The 13,152-nt window shown below is 40.9% G+C and overlaps 1 protein-coding gene across 2 annotated transcripts in view; it reads left to right on the forward strand.

Annotated features, from left to right (window-relative positions):
- Positions 1-13,152, forward strand: part of HSD17B2 (hydroxysteroid 17-beta dehydrogenase 2) — a 63,182-nt gene that overhangs the window by 30,803 nt on the left and 19,227 nt on the right. For both annotated transcript variants that reach the window (XM_009431300.5, XM_024349973.3), the window contains 2 exons: positions 2,029-2,241; positions 4,795-4,980. In XM_009431300.5, coding sequence (XP_009429575.3) covers positions 2,029-2,241; positions 4,795-4,980 — 399 coding nt within the window. The remainder of the gene's footprint in view (positions 1-2,028; positions 2,242-4,794; positions 4,981-13,152) is intronic.

Below are 13,152 nucleotides of genomic sequence, written 5' to 3' on the forward strand. Positions count from 1 at the left end.
TTACACTAAGACAGGTGTCTATCACATGGTCCAGACACTTGCATGTGTTTCAGTTGGTACCATCTCCTCCTCTGGCCAGCCCCAGGGAGGAAACCACTTACACTCAAGAGCTATTTGCTGGGCAATGACATACATGGAGACATAAGAAGGAAGGAGATGGAGCAAACGTTAAATGCAATCAGTGATGGCAACCAGAGGCGTTCATCTCATAATGGTGGTGTCAGAAGGACAGGAGTACACACACCTTTTGCCATGACTATCATTCTCTCTCTGGCAGTGTTCGCACATGCCAACCATGCTAGGATCTCTCTCTCTTCCACCTTTTTCTACACTTAGAGGACTGATCAGTCTCCATTCTAATTAGCATAGCCTTTAAAAAAAGAAATTACAGAAGAAAAATAAGTACTTTTTTGTTGCAAAAATGGTAAACATTACAAGATAAGGTCCACCCTCCATTCTGCCTGTCCTCCTAAGGAAAACTTAGGGAATCTCTCCTTCCAAATTCTTTTTTATTTTATTTTATTTTTTTACATTTCCACACCTCGCTATTTATAGCATCAACTCTCCTTTTTTGCATTAAATTGGATTTTATAAATTATTATTATACTGCAAATTATTTTATTTCACTTAACAAAGCATCTTGGAGCAATAGCCATGTCACTGTCAATAGTTCTATTCCATCTTTAAAACTGCTTTGTCGTATTCCATTTTGTGTACAGTAATTTAGGTACCCATTCTCCTATTCATGGACATTTAAGTTAATTCCTTCTTTTGCTTTTATACAGTGTTGTAAAGAACATCATTTATGTGCCTGCAAGTATTTCTCTAGGATAAATACTGAGACTTTTTGGGTCAAAAGATAGGCCAATTCACACTGGAGGATTTTAGTCCTGCACATGTTTATCAGTAGTGTATGTGAACACCTGCCCTCTCTTTGCAGACAGTAGATTTCAGGCCCCTGTGGTTAGCTTGGAAGCGAGACCTCTTTCCTGCCCACTCACATACTGATCTTTGAGTTGATTCTCTGCATGTACTCTGATTTTCCTTATTTCCCAATTCTTGGCGGGCATGTCTGACTACCAACAAGAGATCCCTGCAGGAGTCCAAGGAAGATCACATGACACAGGCAATGTGAAATACTTTCTTATTAAAACGAGAGAGACGTTAACTGTTATATGTTTATTATGGTGTATGTAGCTCAAAGGGTGATTTAATGTTCATGTTATCTTCAACTTATGAATTTCAGACATCAACGTTTTGCACTTGTGGGTATAAAACACTTTTTCCTGGGTCCCTAAAACCCTCTTGGCTGGGTTGGGTATACTCCCATCTCAAATTCTGAGAAGCTTAAGTCATACTTTGTGTATTACATTAGTCTCTGTTTTCACAGAGCAATGCAATTAGGGCTTTCTATCTGGTTTCTGCTGTAACTTTCTTTTTAGGCTTGACGTCTATTCCATGGCTCAGGGCAGACCATGGATAGGGAAAAAGGCCCAGGAGGGTGAGAAACACAGGTGGCCATGAACTTTTTATAATCCAGCATGAACTGGCCCCCATGGGCAGCCTCTGTTATTGCCCTGTGTCTCCACAAGGCAAAACCGAGTCCAAAGTATGAGTTTGTAATGAATGTTTGACTGAAGGTTTTACAGAGTGAGTGAAGTTACATCAAACACTACACATTATAGATTACTGAAACCACTTCCATTGGATGCCTTCGTTTTCCTTCCCAATTACTTTGGCCACCAGCCACTCCTGGACTACCCTTCCCCCATGCCTTTCTCTTTCCACCTATGCCCACTCACAACCCCTAATTCTATATTATGCCCCTTTCTTTATATGGGGAAATGTATCTGTCTGGCTTGGCTTCTCCTCCCACCTCCCCACTTAGCACATAAAGAAACTTCCTCAGGAACCCCTCTCTTCAGAGAGCATGGAGAATCGTAAACAACGTAATATGTTTTCCTTGTTAAATATTTTCTCCTGTCACTCTGGTTTGACCTCACTCCCTACTCCCCTGACCCTATGCAGGTGGTGATTGCGGGCTTGGCCATGCTTTGTGCAAGTACCTGGATGAGCTGGGCTTCACGGTATTTGCCGGAGTTTTGAATGAAAATGGCCCAGGAGCTGAGGAATTGCGAAGAACCTGCTCTCCGCGCCTCTCGGTGCTCCAAATGGACATCACGAAGCCAGTGCAGATAAAAGATGCTTACAGCAAGGTTGCAGCAATGCTGCAGGACAGAGGTACTGCCGCCAGCACCCTCAGTGCCTTTACCCTCCTCCTGAATGCCCAGCTCTTGTTCTGGCTTAGGCTGAACATGCCCCCCCACTCCACTGTGGGCACTGTTTGCCCTGGAGCACACCTGTGCTGAACCCCTACCATGTGTGGGGGCCTCTATCAACATGAAGACCTTCGGAGTAACTCAGACATGGGCCCATCCACACAGAACTTACAGAAACCTCAATCTCATTCTCTCCAACTTCTCAGTCACGCTCCCATGAATAATTCCTCCAGCCCCAGCTCATTGCTTTTCTGTCCGCAATAGCAACATGCATTAGAGTCCCCAGCTTCGAAAAAAAATACCTTCATGGTCACTGTCCTTCTTTACCCATTACCCTTCCTCTTCTCTTTCCTTCATGGCTAAGCTCCACGGAACCCTGTAGCTCTCTGATTCTCTTCCTCACCTTCAATTTGACGTTGGCTCTCACTCTGCCTCCCTAACTGATCTGGCAAAGCTAATCAGAATTAGCCTGAAGACCCAGTTTTTTTTTGTTTTCAACTTTTATTTTAAATTCTGGGTTACACGTGCAGGATGTGCTGGTTTGTTACATAGGTAAGCATGTGCCATGGTGGTTTGCTGCACAGATCCAGCCATCCTGTAAGTACTGAGCCCAGGATTCATTAGCTATTATTCCTGATGCTCTACCTCCCCTCCCTCCACCAGGCCCAAGTGTGGGTTGTTCCCCACTATGCGTCCATGTGTTCTCACTGTTCAGCCCCCACTTATAAGTGAGAACGTGTGGTGTTTAGTTTTCTGTTCCTGCTTTAGTTTGCTGAGGATAATGGCTTCCAGCTCCACCCATGTCCCTGCAAAGGATATGATCTCATTCTTTTTAATGGCTGCATAGTACTCCATGGCGTATATGTACCACATTTTCTTTATCCAGTCTATCATTGATGGGCATTTGGGTTGATTCCATGTCTTTGCTTTTGTGACTAGGGCTGCAACGAATCTATGTGTGAATGTATCTTTGTAATAGAATGGTTTATATTCCTTTGGATGTATACCCGGTAATGGGATTGCTGGAAGACCCAGTTTTTAACTTCCCTGCAGTATTTAAGCATGTCGTTTATACTCTCCTCCTTGGCTTTGGAGTCCCCAGCCCCCATTGCTCTCCTAGCTCTCCAATCTTTCTTTCCACTTCTCCTGGATGAAACTTTGCCTCTGTCTCCCCACAAATACAAATGCTTCTGAGGGTTGCATCCGCAGACTTCACACTCCATGAGTCCTGGGCCATGCTGTTTTCTCCGTATACCGAGAGTTCTCAATCCAACTGCACATTAGAATCATTTGAAAATTACCCAGGCTGGGGTCCAGGATGGGCTATGTAACTTGGCAGACCCAATGCAAAATGAAAACATGGGGCCCCTAGCTTGATTTCGGGAAATTATTAGGAATGTTAGATGGTGACAGCAGATACTGAAACCATGTGCAGGACCCTTCAGAAGCACCAGGCCCTGTGTGACTGAACAGATCCCCCAAACCCAATTAAATCAGTCCCTAGGATGGGATCCCAGGTATCATTAGTTTATAAAGCTCCCAATGTGATGCTAATGTTAGCGCAGGGCCAAGAAACACTGGTTTATGCCAATAACTCCCAAATCTATTACTATATTACCAACCTAATCCTTCTTCTCCACGTATACAAAGTTATCTATCAGACATCTTCCCTTGTACTCCAGAGGCTTCAACTTCAACATGTCAAATGTTGTTTTCTTTCCCCCTGCTGCCATTCTGCAAATCGGTTTGCTCTCCTGCATCCCACAGCTCAGACACTGGCTCTACCACCTAACCAGTCATTCAAGCCAGCAACCTGCGGGTCACTGAGACCCTCAGCTTATCCTCAATGCCTGTATCCTACTGATCCAAGTCCTGTCAATTCCACCCCCTGGATAGTTTCCTTCCAGCCCCTTCCTACCACTGCATAGCACTACGACTTACCACAGACCCTCTCCTTCTTCCACCTCGGCTATCCCAATGCCCTCCTTGCAACCCATCTTTCCTTCCCCATTACTTTCCAGAGACTAATCTTCACAGCATTCACATTCTACAGTGCCATCCATCTCCTAAAAACCTTTAGACATACAGAGCCTCCACGTGTTGGGGTCCTCCCATGTGGCATGCCTGTGATGGGGAATTTATCAGTGGTTTGTTGGTTCCCTATCAGGTTCCCTATCCAAGCACCTTAAGAAGGATTAGAGGTCCTTTCAGGATAATGGCTCCTGCCAAACCCTTAATTTGCAATACCTGCTGGTTCACTTAGCAAATTCTGAAGAGTTTCTGGAACAGAATATTCTACTTTACATCTCTGCACATCTAGCTTCCTGTTACAGGAATTCCCCTCCCACTCCCACTCCCTTTCCCTAAGGCTCTTGCCTTTGTCCAGTGGCAGACTCTAATCCCCCAGGAGACCTGGCTCACACGTAACACCTCTTGCATGGTCTTCCAGGTATTGCAGGTTGTGTTATTCACTTCCTCTTCCAGACACTCACTCATTATGGTTTTCTGTCTCCAGGACTGTGGGCTGTGATCAACAATGCTGGGGTGCTTGGCTTTCCAACTGATGGGGAGCTTCTTCTTATGACTGACTACAAACAATGCATGGCCGTGAACTTCTTTGGAACTGTGGAGGTCACAAAAACATTTTTGCCTCTTCTTAGAAAATCCAAAGGGAGGCTGGTGAATGTCAGCAGCATGGGAGGTGAGTCAGCATTTTCACACATGGTCATGGGGTGCCCATCACAAGACATGGCTCATGGCATTCTATGTGGGCGAACAAAAATGCAGGGCATGCAAAGGCACGGTTGGGTCAGGATTAGTCAAATTGTATATACCCTGTTGATCTTAACACAATAAAACCTTTCTCTTCTTTCAAATTCTTTCATGTAGAAACTCTTATCTGCCTTCTAACTCATCCATTTGTTACTGGGGATTTAGGGTTCTTATATGTCTTTATAATGTGACTGCCAACACACATGGTTGGTAGATTTGTACAGGAAATCTCACATTACAAATAATGTCAGCATTTCAGGCAACCTGTTTTCAACACTTCGTCAATTTAACACACTGTGTTCAGTTCCCTGTAAGCTGAGCAGGCAATACCTTCCCTCTGTTCGTGCCATCAAACAAAAGCTGCCTGCTATTGTTAACCCGAAGATTGTCCCCAGTGTTGAGCAGCCTCAATCCAGCTAGGTCAGGATGTGATGACACTAGATAGTTTGTCTCTCTCTGTTTCCAAGAACAAATAGTACACAACTTGAGTCAAGGGCTGAACAGTCTTGCCTTTTCATAAAAAATGCCCATGCGTGTCATAGCACGCCCTCTTTTCTGGGACAGACATTTTCAAGCTGGGGTTCCTTGGGCTCTTGTTCAGTTTAGGGAAGATCCATCGACCTGACTTTTGGGTCACTGGGTCACTGCAGAGGTGAGAGGGAAGCCAAAGGGATGGGCTCTGGATTCTAGGATCCTGCCTTCAAATAGAGGAGTACCACTCTTCACTGTTGGATGTATGACTATGCTGTTTTTGTTTGTTTGCTTGACTTTTGTGTTTCGTGCTTTTTTTGGTAATGTGAATATCAGTTCTAGAATGATTTGGTCAGGGAGGGGGTTCTTCGCATTTCCTAGACAAATATTGTTGTCCATCACATTCCCTTTCCTGGCTTTAACTCAGTAACTTTCTTAAAACTAACTGCTATGTGTCTTTGACTAGAGTCTTGGTTGGCCTGAGGCATAAACAAAGAAGAAGGTAGGGAGAGAGAGAGAGAGAGAGAGAGTTGGGGGAGACGAAGTGTCCTCTAGGATGGTTAGGAGCAATGAGTATTATATTTTAGCTGTGTAAGAACCCTAAAGTAGTTCCAATTTCCTGCTACCTTGCCAAAGCAAATGAATCCTGAGAAAACACACAGCAATATTTTCCTAATCTTTGTTCTGAACTTAGCCTTTACAATTTTAGCCTGTGTGGAAGCCTCACCTTTCTCATTTCCCTGGAATAGTCTGGTACTTCTGGGAAAGTCTCACAGACTCTTTGCCTCACTTATATAATAAATATTTACTGAAATAACAGAGTACTGCCTCCTCCTTGGCACATTGACAAGGAGGTTTCTCTTTTTTTTCCTCTGTTCTCAACTTTGAGCAACACCTTCACTCATATGAGTTCACTTTAGTTATTGCCAAAATGTGGAGTATGTGCTGTAGGCCCAGTGTCTGGCATGTACCAGCAGCTCAGTTAATCAATGAAGAAATGCAAGTGTATGAACGAGTGAAAAATGGAAAGTGGATTAATGAATGGGTAAGTGAAGAGCTTACAGTACAAGGCCAGGTGCGGTGGCTCAAGGATGTAACTCCAGCACTTCAGAAGGCCAAGGCAGGAGGATTACTTGAGCCCAGGAGTTTGATACCAGCCTGGGCAACATAGTGAGACCTCGTCTGTACAAAAAAATTAAGAAAAAAACAAACAAACCAGGCATTGTGGCATGTGCCTGTAGTCCCAGCTACTCAGGAGGCTGAGGTGAATCTGTTGAGCCTGGGAGGTTAAGACTGCAGTAAGCTGTGTTCATGTCACTGTACTCTAGCCTGGGTGAGAGAGTGAGACGCTCTCTCAAAAAATAACTCACAATACAGAGCATAACCTTTCACATATCTTCAACTTGGCCTCTAAAGCTCTTTCCAAGCCAGAACTTCTTACTCTGTTGTCATGTATTTTCATTGAAGGGAAACTCTGAATGTTAAAATAAATAACATATCTCACTCTTTTATTATTATTATTATTATTAATTTTTTTTTTTTTGAGAGGGAGTCTCACTCTGTCGCCCAGGCTGGAGTGCAGTGGCGCGATCTCGGCTCACTGCAAGCTCCGCCTCCCGGGTTCACGCCATTCTCCTGCCTCAGCCTCCCTAGTAGCTGGGAATACAGACGCCTCCACCACACCCAGCTAATTTTTTTATATTTTTAGTATAGATGGGGTTTCACCGTGTTAGCCAGGAAGATCTCGATCTCCCAACCTCGTGATCTGCCCGCCTCGGCCTCCCAAAGTTCTGGGCATATCTCACTCTTATTCTCACCCTCTGGTTGTGCAAATTCATTACACCCAGCTATGTCCATCTATTTTCTTAAGATCATCACCAAGTTAACCCATCTGAAACAAAACTTGCTGTCAGCCCTCCAGAATGCCTAGGAATACAGCTAACTAGGGAGGTGAAAGATCTCTACAAGGAAGACTACAAAACACTGCTCAAAGAAATTGGAGATGACACAAACAAATGGAAAAAATCTCATGTTCATGGATAAGAAGAATCAATATAGTTAAAATGGCCACTCTGCCCAAAGCAATTTATAGATTCGATGCTATTCCTATTAAACTACCATTGAGGTTCTTCACAGAACTAGAAAAAAAGATTTAAAAATTAATATGGAACCAAAAAAGAACATGAATAGTCAAGGCACCACTAATCAAAAAGAACAAAGCTGGAGGCATCACACTACCTGAATTCAAACTATACTACAGGGCTACCTGTAAGCAAAACAGCATGGTCCTGTACAAAAGCAGATACAAAGGTCAATGGAACAGAATAGAGAACCCAGAAATAAAACAATACACCTACAACTATCTAATCTTCGACAAACCTGAAAAAAACAAGCAATGGGGGTAAAGATTCCCTATTCAATAAATGATGCTGGGGTAACTGGCTAGCCATAGGCAGAACATTGTAACTGGACCCTGACTTCTTTCTGCCCTAGTCTTTTGAGTTTCAGATCTTTGAGTCATCTTGGATTTGTTTTTCCCCATGCCTCTCTCTTCTTTCTCCCACCCACTCACCAAGATGTATGAAGTTTTCGTTCATCACATCCAGTTTTGAATCTTCATGTCCCGGAGAAACTCTAGAAATGAGTTTATTTGTAGGACTCAGAAACCACCCAAGGTACTTTATAAAGCTACTAAAACAGTAACAAGAGATCAAATAACAATATCAGAAGAGATGGGAGGCATATGTACTCAACAGGGCCGGGAGTTTGTGTAAAGACAGAAACAAAGCGCTCTCAAGATAGGAAAAAGATATTTCATGCAAATGGGAACCAAAAAGATCAGGAGTAGCTATACTTACATCAGGCAAAATACATTTCAAGATCAAAACCGTAAAAAGAGACGAAGAAGGTCATTATACAGTCATAAAGGTGTTCATTCAGCATGAGGATATAACCATTGTAAATATACATGCACCCAACACCAGAGCACACAGATGTAAAAAGGAAATATTATTAGAACTAAACAGAGAGATAGACCTCAATACATTAGTAGCTGGAGGCTTCAATACTCCACTTTCAGCTTTGGATAGATCATCCAGGCAGAAAATCAATAAAGAAACATCAAACTTAATCTGCACTATAGACCAAATGGACCTAATTGTTATTTACAGAACACTTCATCCAAAGGCTGCAGAATATGCATTCTTCTCCTGAGCGCATGGATCGTTCTCAAGGATAGACCATATGTTAGGCCACAAAACAAGTCTTAAAACATTTTAAAAAATGAAATAATATCAAGTATCTTCTCTGACCACAATGGACCAAAACTAGAAATAAAAGATAAGAGGAATTTTGGAAACTATACAAGCACATGGAAATTAAACAATATATTCCTGAGTGACCAGTAGGTCAATGAAAAAAATTAAGAAGGAAATTTAAAAATTTCTCAAATGATAAAGGAAATCAAACATACCAAAACCCATGGGATGTGGTAAAAGTAGTACTAAGAGGGAGGCTGGCTACCAGCTATAAGTGCCTACATTAAAAAAGTAGAAACACTTCAAGTAAAAAACCTAGTGATGCATCTCAAAAAACTAGAAAAGCAAGAGCAAACCAACCTCAAAATTAGTAGAAGAAAAGAAATCATAAATATTAGAGCAGAAATAAATAAAATTGAAAAGAAGAAGACAACACAAAAGATCAACAAAATGAAAAGTTGGTTTCTGGAAAAGATAAACAAAATTGACAAACTTTTAATGAGACTAAGAACAAGACTAAGAACAAGACTAAGAACAAGAGAGAAGACCCAGTAAAAATCAGAGATGACAAAGGAGACATTACAACCAATACCACAGAAACTCAAAAGATCATTAGAGGCTACTATGAGTAACTAAGTATATACCAATAGATTGGAGAACCTAGAAGAGATGGATAAATTCTTAGAGAGAGCCTACCAAGATTGAACCATGAAGGAATCCAAAACCTGAACGGATCAATAACAAGTAACGAGTTCAAAGCAGTAGTAAAAAGTCTGCAAGCAAAGAAAAGGCTGGGACCTCATGGCTTCACTGCTGAATTTTACCAAACTTTTAAAGAAGAACTAATACCGATTCTACTCGAGTGTTCTGAAAAATAATGGTGGAGGGAATACTTCCAAACTCATCCTATGAGGCCTATATCATTCTGATAGCAAAACCAGAAAATACATGTTAAAAAAAAAAAAAGAAAAGAAAACTACAGGCCAATATACCTCATGAACGTTGATGTAAAAATCCTTAACAAAATACTGGTAAACTGAATTCAACAGTGCATTAAAAAGATCATTTATCATGACTAAGTGGGATTTATCCTATGGATGCAGGGATTGTTCAACATTTACACAAATCAATCAGTGTGATACATAATCTCAACAGAATGAAGGACAAAACTATATGATCATTTCAATTGATGCAAAGAAAAGCATCTGATAAAATTCAACATCCCTTTATGATAAAAACCCTCAATTAAAAAAAAACTGTGTATAGAAGGAACACATCTCAACGTAACAAAAGCCATATACAACAGACCTATAGCTAGTGTCATGCTGAATGGGAACAAACTGAAATCCTTTCCTCTAAGATCTAGAACACGACAAGGATGCCCACTTTCACCACTGTTATTCCACATAATACTGGAAATCCTGGCTAGTGCAAGCAGACAAAAGAAAGAAATAAAGAGCATTCAAGTTGGAAAGGAAGAAGTTGAATTATCCTTGTTTGCAGATGATAGGATCTTATATTTGGAATAAACTAAAGACTCCATCAAAAACAATTAAAACTGATAAACAAATTCAGTCAAGTTGCAGGATATGAAATCAACATACAAAAATCAGTAGCATGTATTTCTTTTTATTTTAGACAGAGTCTCGCTCTGTTGCCAGGTTGGAGTGCAGTGGCATGATCTCGGCTCACTGCAGTCTCCACCTCCTGGATTCAGGTGATTCTTCTGCCTCAGCCTCCCGAGTAGCTGGGACTACAGCTGTGCGCCACCATGCCCAGCTATTTTTCTGTGTGTGTTTTTAGTAGAGACAGGGTTTCATAATGTTGGCCAGGATGGTTTCGATCTCTTGACTTTGTGATCTGCCTGCCTCAGCCTCCCAAAAGGCTGGGATTACAGGCATTAGTATGCCAATAGCAAACAATCAGAAAGAGAAGTCAAGAAAGTAATCTCATTTACAATAGCTACAAATATAATGAAATACCTGGGAATTAACCTAACCAGAGAAGCGAAAGATCTCTACAATGAAAATTATATAATATTGATGAAAGAAATTGAAGAGGACACAAAAGATTGAAAGATATTCCATGTCCATAGGTTGGAAAAATCAATATTGTTAAAACGTCCATACTATTCAAGGAAATCTATAGATTCAATGCAATCCATATCCAGATACCAATGACATTCTTCACAGAAATAGAAAAAGAAATCCTGAAATTTATATGGAACCACAAAAGACTCAGAAGAGCCAAAGATATCCTGAGCAGAAAGAACAAAACTGGAGGAATCACATTACCTGACTTCAGATTATACTACAGAGCCATAGTAACCAAAACAGCATGGTACCAGCATGAAAACAGACATATAGACCAACAGAACAGGATAGAGAACCCAGAAATAAATCTACACATCTATGGTGAACTCATTTTCAACAAATGCAATAACATACACCAGGGAAAGGACAGTCTATTCAATAAATGGTGCTGAGAAAACTCAGCCAGGTGCTGTGGCTCATGCCTGTAATCCCAGCACACAGGGAGGTCAGGTGGATTGCTTGAGTCCAGGAGTTCAAAACCAGCCTGGGCAACATGGCAAAACCATGTCTCTACAAAAAATACAAAAAATTAGCCAGGCATGGTGGCATGTGCCTGTAGTCCTAGCTACTCAGGAGGCTGAAGTGGGTGGATCACTTGAGCTCAGGGAGATAGAGGCTGCAGCGAACTGTGATCACACCATTGCACTCCAGCCTGGATGACAGAGTGAGACCCTGTTTCAAAAGAAAGAAAGAAAGAAGAAAGAAAGAAAAGAAAGAAAGAAAGGAAGGAAGGAAGAAAGGAAGAAAAGAAAAGAAAGAAAAAACAAACTGGATATCAATATGCAGAAGAATGAAACTAGATCCCTGTCTCTTACCATATAAAAAAATCAAATCAAAATGGATTCGATACTTAAATCTAAGACCTCAAACTGTTAAACTATTGTACTATAAGAAAACATTAGGGAAACTCTCCAGGACATTGGAATTGGCAAAGATTTCTTGAGTAACACCCAACAAGCACAGGCAAATGAGATCACATCAAGTTAAAAAGCTTCTGCACAGCAAAGGATACAATCAACAAAGTGAAGAGACAACCCACAGAATGGGAGAAAATATCTGCAAACTAGCCATTTGACAAAGACTTAATAACCAGAAAATATAAGGAGCTCAAACAACTCTACAGGAAAAAATCAAATAATCTCATTTAAAATGTACAAAAGATCTGAATAGGCATTTCTCAAAAGAAGATAAGACATACAAATAGCAAACAAGCATATGAAAATGTGCTCAATATCACTGATCATCAGAGAAATGCAAATCAAAACTACAGTGAGATATGATCTCACCCCAGGTAAAATGGCTTTCATCCAAAAGTCAGGCAATAACAAATCCTGGTAAGGATGTGGAGAAAGAGAACCCTTGTACACTGTTCATGGGGATGTAAATTGGTACAATTGCTATGGAGAATAGCTCTAAAAATAGAGCCACCATATTATCCAGCAATTCCACCGCTAGATATGTACCCAAAAGAAGGGAAATCAGTATATCGAAGAGATATCTGCAGTCCTATGTGTGTTGCAGCACTGTTCACTATAGCCAAGATTTGGAAGTAACCTAAGTGTCCAACAACAGATGAGTGGATAAAGAAAATGTGGTACATATACACACAATGGAGTACTATTCAGCCATGTAAAAGAATGAGATATTGTCATCTGCAATAACATGGATGGAATTGGAAGTCATTATGTTAAGTGAAATAACATAATGAGCATAAAGACAAACTTCACGTGTTCTCACTTATTTGTGGGAGCTAAAAATTAAAACAATTGAACTCATGGAGATAGAGTAGAAGGATGGTTACCAGAGGCTGGGAAGAGTAGTGGAGAGGACTAAGGAGGGGGAAGTAGGAATGGTTAATGGGTACAAAAAATAGAACGAATGAATAAGATGTAGTATTTGATAGCACAACAGAATGACAATAGTCAATAGTAATTTAATTGTACATTTAAAAATAACTAAAAGAGCATAACTGGATTGTGTGCAACACAAAGGATAAATGCTTAAGGTGATGGAGACTCCAATTGCCCTGATGTGATTATTATGTTTTGCACGCTTGTATCAAAACATCTCACGTAGCACATAAATATATACACCAAGTATGTTCCCACAAAATATTAAAAATTAAAAAAAAAGAAACAAACCTCTGAAATGATCGATTTTCCTCTGTGTTAGTTTGCTAGGGCTACCATAAGAAAATACCACAGACAAGGTGTCTTCAGAAAACAGAAATTTCTTTTCTCACAGTTCTGGAGGCTGGAAGTCGAAGACCAAGGTGTCGGC

This window comes from Pan troglodytes, chromosome 18, assembly GCF_028858775.2.
Source record: "Pan troglodytes isolate AG18354 chromosome 18, NHGRI_mPanTro3-v2.0_pri, whole genome shotgun sequence".
NCBI classification, from domain to species: domain Eukaryota; kingdom Metazoa; phylum Chordata; class Mammalia; order Primates; family Hominidae; genus Pan; species Pan troglodytes.